Source organism: Myotis yumanensis, unplaced genomic scaffold (genome assembly GCF_028538775.1).
Source record: "Myotis yumanensis isolate MYYU_CA2020_CCGP unplaced genomic scaffold, mMyoYum1.0.hap1 SCAF_10, whole genome shotgun sequence".
Taxonomy (NCBI): Eukaryota; Metazoa; Chordata; class Mammalia; order Chiroptera; family Vespertilionidae; genus Myotis; species Myotis yumanensis.
In genome coordinates this window covers 15346190-15356023 of record NW_027223761.1, presented here as the reverse complement: position 1 = coordinate 15356023, position 9834 = coordinate 15346190, and the positions used below count along the sequence as shown (strand labels likewise).

General features: G+C 57.3%; 1 protein-coding gene across 2 annotated transcripts in view; it reads right to left on the bottom strand.

The window, feature by feature from the left end:
* Positions 1-1045: 1045 nt before the first annotated feature.
* CD82 (CD82 molecule) overlaps positions 1046-9834 on the bottom strand; it is a 52098-nt gene continuing 43309 nt past the window's right edge. For both annotated transcript variants that reach the window (XM_070427839.1, XM_070427838.1), the window contains 4 exons: positions 6065-6166; positions 3164-3385; positions 2810-2893; positions 1046-2280 (listed from right to left, as the gene is read on the bottom strand). In XM_070427839.1, the coding sequence (XP_070283940.1) occupies positions 2203-2280; positions 2810-2893; positions 3164-3385; positions 6065-6166 (486 nt within the window). In that variant the 3' untranslated portion in view covers positions 1046-2202. The remainder of the gene's footprint in view (positions 2281-2809; positions 2894-3163; positions 3386-6064; positions 6167-9834) is intronic.

The following is a 9834-nucleotide window of genomic DNA, read 5'->3' as shown; positions in this document are numbered from 1 at the left end:
CCTGCTTTGAGCATCTGCCCCCTGGTGGTCAGTGCACATCATAGCGACTGGTCATTCTGCAGTTTGGTCAATTTGCGTATTAGGGTTTTGTTATATAGGATTGTATGTACTTCCTTTGTGGAATGAGGCAGGTGATAAATAAAATAAGCCGGATGGTGTCACTTGCAGCCCTCAGCCCTCTTTGCATGGTAAGAGCTCCAGGGAGGGTCCCTGTTTGTGGCAGAGAACAGCCACCATGGAGCTTAAGGCTCCCTCAGCCCCCAAGGCTGTGCCTGGCGCCTCCCACAGGCCTGAAAGTGAGTTGGCCCTGATTTCAGCCACAGAAAGTTTCTTGCAAGAAATTAATTAGTGTCAGATCAAGAGTTAGGCTGTCACTAAGGTGTGCTGCCTACATCCTCACTGAAGACAACGCTGTTTGGCCTGGGCCCCCAACTCCATCTCTCTTTGGGGTACATCTGTGGCTACATCTAATCAGGGCCTGAGAATCTAAAGTAATGTGATTTAGTAACCACCTCCATGGGCTGCTAACAATGCAGATTCCTTGTCCCCGGCTCAGAACGGCTGCGTCAGAATTCCCAGGCCCTGGCATCTGCATTTCGCCAGTGCCCCCACTGGAAGGAGAGACCACAGGCCTGGGGCTGGTGAGGAACCTGCAGTAACCAGGACAACTCGGGGTTCCTAGGCTGGGGCAGCAGCGCCACCTGGTGGATTCTTCTGGAATACTTCCCATCCATTGCCCTTGCTGCCCGACTGTAGGGAGGCAAGTCCCTCCACCCCAACTCCCCCGCCCCCCGCCTCTTCCAGGGCCCCAAGAGGTTGGAGAGGAGGAGATGGTGGGGCAAGTGCCCTCCTATGTCAACCTTTTCCCCCCCCGACTTCCACCCCCATCTCAGCGGAGAGGGACTTCCCGTGACAGGCCTTACAGCCGCGGTGCAGGCTGGTGAAGCCAGGCCTGGGGAGTGCCGGGCCCACCCTCTGTGTACAAGTAAGAGCTTCCTTTAAGGTCCACATTGCATTGTTAAAGCTCCCGAATTCTGCACATCTCACGCCATCACATCTCTTTAATACAAAAATGCTTCCTTCCTTTGTCAAAACCAGATGCTAAGATAGAGGCTAGGCTTGTCCTGACCCCTCCCTCACCAGCCCACTTTCTGTACCTTCTGGGGGCACCTGGTCTCAGAAACAGGAACCTAGAGGTACAACCTACACCTGTTTCAATATACAAATCCAATTCCAGCCACATGGGCAGCTGGGCCGATGGACCAAGGCACCGGGCTGAAGAGGTGGCCAGAGATGCTGAGAAAGGGCCCTGCCCTGGGGACAGTAGTGGGTGCCACCACACTTCCCTGCAGACCCAGCCACTCCACTCACACCCCCTCTCTCCCCTCTGGCCCTCCTGGGCCCGGGACGCAGCATCCCCAAGTCAGACCAGATTCTTACAAATCCTCTTTAATCGTCAGTCTGCAGATCTCGGAGCCCTCCTCACCCTACAAAGCACAGCCTCACCCACCCACTCCTGAACAGCTCAGGTCCCGGCAAAGGCAGGGCCAGCTCTGTGCCACACCCCGAGGATGAACCCCTCTCATGCCCTAAGCAGCCCAGGGCCAGGCCCAGCCCCCTTCAGCCTGGCCCATCTAGGCCTCGCTCCCAGGAGTTGGCCCAGGCGGATCTGAGCTGCCTGGGTGGGGCTGGGTCAGGCCTGGGGAAGGGGTGCCGGCCCTAACGTCAGGTAAAGCTTACCCTTTCCCACAACCTTTAATGAAAATATGAAAGCCAACGGTATAAGCCTTATAGTGGAAAACAGTTGACCCACGCAGTGGGTAGTCCCCTGACAGCTCAGGGTGCCTTATCTACCCCGCCCCCCATTTTTAATACACTTCCCCCCATATAATATATACATCCCCCAAGGCAGGTAGAAACCCAGCCCACCTGCGCAGAGATGCTGCAGGGAGGGTTTTCGTTGAGTTGCTCAGAGAACCCTGTTGGGCAGCGAGCGGAGGAGCCACAGCGCAGCCGGGCTCAAGGCTGGAGGCAGAAAGGCAGGGAGGCGTCCAGGCCCCAGACAGCCCCTCACTTCCAGCAGCACGGGGCGCTCAGGTGCCTTGGCAGTGAGGTGGGGGGCGGGCCTGGAGGAGGGAGCCAGGGACACCCTGGGAGCCCTGAGGTTGGGGGACAGGCAGGGAGGTGGGGACAGCAGCTGCCTCAGTACTTGGGGACCTTGCTGTAGTCTTCAGAGTGCACGTTCCGGCACAAGCAGATGGACAGGAGCATCCCCAGGAGCTGTTGAGGGGGAGGGCGAGAGTCAGCGGAGGCGGGCTGCCCAGCCCCCAGAGGCCCCAGGGCAGCACCCCACTGTCCAGGTCCACACACAGGGAGTAAGAGGATCCTCGCCCGACGGCATGGCTCAGTGGTTGAGCATCAACCTATGAACCAGATCACGGTTCAATTCCCGGTCAGGGCACATGCCCAGGTTACAGGCTCCATCCCCAGGGTGGGCTGGGGGGGACGTGCAGGAGGCAGCCTATCGATGATTCTCCCCATCACTGATGTTTCTATCTCTCTCTCCCTCTCCCTTCCTCTTTGAAATCAATAAGAGACTAAGAGAGAGAGAGAAAGAGAGAGAGAGAGAGAGAGAGAGAGAGAGAGAGAGAGATAGCCTCGTGACCAGGCTGAGATTCAGGCGGCAGAGGGCCAGGGCGGGACAGTGCTCAGGCCAGGCTTGCCGCAGGGCCTCCCCCGGGACATCAGCACAGCAGGGACAATCCACGGGGACAGAGCCTGGGGAGGGCTGCAGGGAGGGGACACGGACCTCAATGACAGCGACGCCCACGCACACTCCTAGGATGATGCCCAGGTTTTCCTGCAGCCACGACTGCACCTTCTCCATGCAGCCCTGCGAGGGAAGAACACAGCCATGTCACCCGCGTCACGCGTCTCACCCCATCATGCAGAACCACTAGGGGCCACCCCCAGCCCAGAGGGGTCTGTGCGTATCTGGAATAGATATATTAGTGAATAGGTAATGAAGGTACAAATGGCAAGCAGACAAATGGACCAAAGGCAGGAACAACTAAGTGAAGGAAGGGGAAAGGATGGAGCGGGAGCCCAGGCGAGCCTGGGTGTCCCCGAGCCCAGCCCCTCTACCCTACCGCCCTCTACGTACATCCTCATACACGGGCCACTGCTCGGGACTGTTGCCGCTCTGGGTCCCGTTGCCGCTCTGGGTCCCGTTGCCGTTGGAAGCCGTGCAGAAGCCCTTCTTCACCAGGGGGCTGTCGTCCTCCCCCTTCTTCTCGCAGGAGCAGGGGTAGGTGACGGTGGTGCGGTTCATGAGCTCAGCATTTTCTGTCCAGTTGTAGAAGCTGACCCAGCCACAGCACTTGCCCTGGGCAGAGAGAGGACAGGGTGCTCATGCCCAGGTCCATCAGGCAGGCTGCCCTCCTGGCAGAGGGGGGGCCGCCTCTGGAAAGAGGCTCGGATCTGCTACTTCTAGGCCTCCCTGGTCCCAGCCACACCTCCAGGACCCGAGTTTAGGTTTCACTTCGGCTTCTGTGAGCCACGAAGAATTTAAAGGGGGCTTTCGGGAAACACACGCCATAAACTGCTAAACAGTAGGAAGAAAAAAAAAATCAGGACCAGCAAAAATATGAAGCAGAACAGGAGGGAAGTTCACGTTGAAAAGCAGAACACGGGCGTGGGGGACAAGTAGGAGGGCAGATGGCATTCAGCTAAGAGCGTGGGGTCTGGAGTCAGGCTCCGGGGTTCAAGTCCCAGCTCTGCCACCTACCGGCTGCTCAGCTTTGGTCAAAGTACTGACCTCAGTTTCCTCATCTGCAAAACGGGGGAATACGTTTTCTAACTCCCTGTTACTCGGACTAAACGGGACGAGGCAGGCGGAGCGCCCAGCACAGGTCTGGAGAGCACAGTCATTGCTCAGGAAAGGCCAGTCCCACTGCCAGGGGCTGGACCATGCTGGAAATACCCCAGGAAGGCACAGCAGAGTGGGGGCAGGGCTCCTTTCCAATCCTGGCCCTGCCCTGTGCACGGGCAAGCCGCTGCCTTTCTCTGGGCTCGACTCCTCGCCTGGAGAATGGGATGGCAATAACCACTATGCTAGGATCCCTGGGAGGATTAAATGAGTTGCATGGGCGAGCTGGGTGAGCTGTGTGCCACCATGCCCAACACCTGCTTCCTTCCCATCTCAGTGACGAGTCCCTGACAGGCAGCCCGGTGGCCAGCAGGGGGCGTGCCAAGCATCTCGGGTGTTCTGGGGCTTCAGGTTGTACTTTTTATGTTGCAGTTGCCTGTCTGCTTTCTCTCTAGCACAGTGGTTCTCAACCTTCCTAATGCCGCGACCCTTTAATATAGTTCTTCATGTTGTGATGACCCCCAATTTCATTGTTACAAATTGAACATGATTAAAGTATAGTGATTAATCACAAAACAATATGTAATTATATATGTGTTTTCCGATGGTCTTAGGCGACCCCTGTGAAAGGGTCGTTCGACCCCCAAAGGGGTTGCGGCCCACAGGTTGAGAACCGCTGCCTAGCAGAAAGGTTGGCACCTCGGAGATCCCCCCACAAAAGGAGGCGGCTTTCCTCGGCCTTGTACTGCACCAGGCAGAGCCCTCCTCCATCACCACGTAACTGCTAAGTGCTGCCCAAGTGCCACAGGCTTTAAGAGTTCATCCCACGAATGATACTATAAATATGCAAATGAGTATGGATCAATAGCCCCATTTTATAGATGAGGAAACTGAGGCTCAGAGAAGGTCTGGCCAGGAAGGGGCAGAGTTCGTATCCCAGTCGTCAGGAGCCTGACTTAACCACCTTCTCAGGCGGTGTCTGACAGACATCAGAATCAGAGCCTTGCCAGCTGCAGGGAACCCCCAACCAGCCAACCACCTTCCCCGATGGCATGCTCCTCAGCTCCCAAGGGACTCGCTTCTCCCCCCCAGGTTCCTGGGAAGGTGGCACTTGTTCATTCTGGGGCAGCGACTCCCTCCAATCTCAGCAAAGCGTCTCAGGAATTGTGGGTCAAACGAATGGTGTGATGACAGCAGCCTCCTGTGTGCACCCAGCCTCCAGGTGACCCAGGCCCTCCTACCTGTACTCACGGGGTCCTCATCAGGAAGTCCGTGAGGCACTCGGGCCAAACACATCACCCTCCCCTTTTCCCAGCTCAGAAAACTGTGCCCACGTCCCCTGGACAAAGTCCCTCCTCTGTGTCCAGACGCTCCTGCTGTCACTCGGTGCCAGCAGGTCCTGTGTGATTGCTGTGCCCAGTGTCCTCAGGGGAGAGGAGGAGGCTGCTGCCCAGAGGAGGGGCCCTGGCCAAGGGCCCACGAGAGAGGGGGCCGCCAGGACCTGATCACTGAGCCGATGTGTGTGATGATTGGCTCACCACCAAGGCAGGCTGGGAGCCCAGCCAAATGGCCATTCATTCATTCATTCAGTCATTTATTCCATCAGTCAGTTATTCCATCAGTCATTCAGTCAGCATACCAGTCTGTCTGTCATGTAGTCCTTCATTCTGTTAGCCAGTCATTGGTCTCTGCCTCTCCCACTTTAATTCAGGTAGAATACACATACTACACTAAAGTACACAAATGCCATCTGTGAGTTTTATATGCATGCTGGCCTAACCGCCTGGATCAATGATTAGAACATTCCTTTTACCCCAGAAGTTCCCAAGGGCTCCTCCCTAGGGGTAGCCTCCATTCAGACTTGGCACCCATTTTCTTAACCTCCAGGGTAGAGCTCCCAACACTGGCCAGCCTGGCTTGTGGTGAGAGGGCCGAGAGCTGACCCCCTGCTCTCTGGCCACAGGTGGAAGACTGTGAGCCATGGGACAGCCTCCAAGACCCGGGACCCCTGAGCAAGGAGCTGTGGTGGTGGCTAAGGGGCCAGGAGCCCCCACCCCATCAGATGCACACTCACACAAAGTTGCTAACGTGGTCTGTCAGGTGCATACAGGCACACGGACGACCAGACCCAGACACACAGATACCCACAGGCCCGGAGCCTCACGCTGGCCACCTCCCCACCCCCACCCAGCTTACCTGAGCCTGCACGTAGTCCCAGCCCTGCTGCAGGCTGTCCTCCTGGCCGTCCTTGTAGTCCCGAATGAGCTTGGTCACGATGCTGCCCATCTCCTGCTTCACCTGCAGAGAGGAGAGCCAGGGTCAGGTCTGACTTCTGGAAACCCATGCCCACCTCTGGTCACATGGACTTAAACCGCCTCTCCTCCTCCCTCATCCCCGAGCCCGGGGACAGGCCTTCCCGGACCACCCTACAGAATAGCATCCCTTTGCTCCCCACACCCACCCAGGCCCTCCTTGTCTTGTATTTTCTCCATAGCATTGTCATGACATGATCATTTCTTTCCAGGATTTATTACCCCTCTCCTCTCCCCACTGAGAACGTCAGCTCCATGGGAGCAGGGGTTGTGTCTGTGAGCCTGGCCAGAGTAGGTGTGCGGTGTCCACAGTAAGGAACATGTGCAGAACCGCTGCTATCTGCACGCACCACACAGTCCTCATGCATGTACCCCACAGTCCTCATGCACGCACCCCGAGGTCCTCATAACTACCTCTATCTGCACGCACCCCGAGGTCCTCATGCATGCACCCCGAGGTCCTCATGCATGTACCCCACAGTCCTCATGCATGCACCCCAAGGTCCTCATGTATGCACCCACAGTCCTCATGCATGCACCCCACAGTCCTCATGCATGTACCCCACAGTCCTCATGCATGCACCCGAGGTCCTCATGCACGCACCCACAGTCCTCATGCACGCACCCCACAGTCCTCATGCACGCACCCCACAGTCCTCATGCATGCACCCGAGGTCCTCATGCACGCACCCCACAGTCCTCATGCATGCACCCGCAGTCCTCATGCACGCACCCCGAGGTCCTCATGCACGCACCCCACAGTCCTCATGCATGCACCCGAGGTCCTCATGCATGCACCCCACAGTCCTCATGCATGCACCCGCAGTCCTCATGCACGCACCCCACAGTCCTCATGCACGCACCCACAGTCCTCATGCACGCACCCCGAGGTCCTCATGCACGCACCCTATCTACCCTCACACCTGCCCTGGGCCCCACAGGATCCACATCCTGGCAGTGCTGGCCGCCATGCTCAGGAATTCAGAGGCCCACAACGAAGAAGAGAAAAGTGCACCCGCTTTTCACTAAATGCAGAGAGACACTGATTTACAAATAAGGCAGGTGAGGGGTGCAGGATCAAAAGAATTCACCCCAAAGGCCTCTCACTGGGGCCCTGAACTGAGGCCCTCACTACAGCAGCTTTTCAGGAACGAGTCAGCTGTGCGAAGGGAAGCAACCTGAAACCAGCCCAGGTGGCTGAGGACAGGGCTTTCCCCAGAGACTAGAACGGCCCCATGTGGGAAGGGGCCCCGGAGCCGGCCCTGGCCTGGCCCCCCCTGGCCTCTCCCGTGGACCTTGCCCAAGGCCCTTCTCAGCATGCACAGGCTGGTTGTGGTCACCCCAGGCGAAGGGCCCGAGAGGCACAGCGGCCCCAAGGACAGCTGCACACCTGCCCTCAGTTCCTGAGAAAGGGGATTAGAGAGAGGGGACAGGTGCTTCCAGGCAGGGGCTTTCACAGCCTGGCTCCGAATCCTGTGCGCGGGACTTCCGCCAGCGCCCCACAGGCAGCCGCGCCTGCTGTGCTCAGAGAAACCACATCCTCCGGATGGACCTGCGGCCCTGGCTCCTGGGCCTCCGTCACTAACCCAGGGAAAGCAGCTGAGGACCTCGCTCTGCCCTCTTCCCCTTGATAAAACCATTTGCATGTCGCTTCTTGTTTACTCCCCAGAGCTCTCTACAGTTTACCAAGCTTTCTGGTCCGCAACAACAAGCCCAGTGGCTAACATGGACCGAATGCTTGCTTTGCACCAGTGCTGTGCTAAGCACTTTTCACGTGGCATCGCACTTCAGTCCCCAGAGCAGACCTATGGTCGGGGTACTGACCTCGTTCCCTCAGTCTAGAGATGTAGAAAAGGAGGCTCAGAGAGGTTCGTTAACTTGCTCAAAGTCACACAGCCAACAAGTAGAACAGCTGAGGTTTGAACTCAGGCCTGATTCGAAAACCCAAGCTTTTACCCATTCAGCTCTACTGGCACTTTAACCATATGGCTACACCTTGAAGTGGGTCATAGCACCTTTAAGAAGGGTCCAGAGAAGCCCAGTGGTGGGCCCCTGCCACATAGCTGGGGCTGTCCACCTGCAGATCTTGTATCTTTCTGCCCCACCATCTCTGCTCCCCACCTCTGCCCCCGTGAACGGATGATCACTGAGGCGTGGAAAGAAGGGGGTTCCCCCGAGGCATTTGCTTGGGGAACATCCTCTCACGGCCTTCCCCCACATCCTCTCACGGCCTTCCCCCACGGACCCAGGCTCCATTTATACCCCAGTGTGGTTGCCGCAGCAGCCTGGACTTCCCTGTTTCAGGCCCTCCCGAAATGAGAAGGTGATGGAAACCGCGTGCTTTCCACTGACACTGGGTGGTTTCCATGGAAACACCATATCATCCTCCAGCCCAGAATGTGACTGAAGGCCACAGCTGAGCCCCAGGGACCACGGCTGCAGGGGCTGGTTCAGCTGGCAGCTGATGCCTTGGGATCCCAATCCCGAGGCTGTGTTGGGAGCCCAGGGAGGTCACCCTGGCAACCAGGCTGCTCCTGAGACCAGGAGGAGCAGGGAGATAGAGAGGATGCTCACCATCTCCTTCACCTCTGCAGGCTGCCTCTGTGGTTCCTGACTGCCCTGCACCCATTCTCCCTTCTTCTTGAAATAACAGCTCCTTTCCTTAAGGGTCAGCACCCCTCAATCCATCCATGTGCCTGGCAGGCCTCCCCCCACCCCACATCCAAAGACCCAGGCTGCCACTTCAATGCCTTCCACACAGTTGGAACAGCGGGTGCTTCGGGGATGAGTTCGTGTCCCACAGTCACACACACAGGCTCTCTCTTTCTACTAATCTGGTGGGAAGAGGGCCGCCACCTTGGGCTCCACTGTGGACAGCCTGCCTGAGAAGAAAGTAGAGGAGGGAGAGGGAGAGACCTGCTGGCAGCCTCGGGATGCCTGGGCCCAGCTGAGCCTGCGGCCAGCCGGCTACTCTCAGTGGGTCATTGCCCCCAGCGATCGAGTCCTGCCCAGGAAGAACCGCATCTTTATAGCCAGTGCAAGATGGAAATGCAGGGCCCTCGCTCAAAAAGGACTAAGAATTTCAAAGCAGCAGCAGCAGGCCGAGCACAGGACCCTTCTAAGTGTGGGACCCCGCGTGACTGCTCGGGTCACGTGCCTAAGAAGCCAGCTCCGGTCCTTCCCAACACCATCCTCCCATTTCCAGGAGAGCGGACGGAGGCCCCCAGGGTCAGAACAACTTCCCACGGCCACACAGCTGCAGGCAGCAAAGGTATGACTGTAACCTGATGTGAGCCGCTCCAGAACCCCGAGACCTGAACCACAACAAGCCACTCACTGTCTCCACCGACCCCCAGATGGACACCCCCCTGCTGCCTTTCCCCACCAATGCTGTGCCTTTATTTCACCCTGTGGTGTGACTTTGCACAGAGAGGCTAAATTAGAAGGGAACTTTGAGTCCAGCGTATCATCTACATGTAAGAACCCCTCTCATACTTTTCCAGGTTCTACTTAAATGCTCCCTTTAATGGAGAACTCAATACCTCAGAAAACAGCACATTACAGGGTCGAGGGCCTCTTGATAGAAGCAATTCATTTTAAGTTGAGCCCAAATGATTTCCACCATTCGTGTTAGTTCTCGTCCTCCCTTTTCCT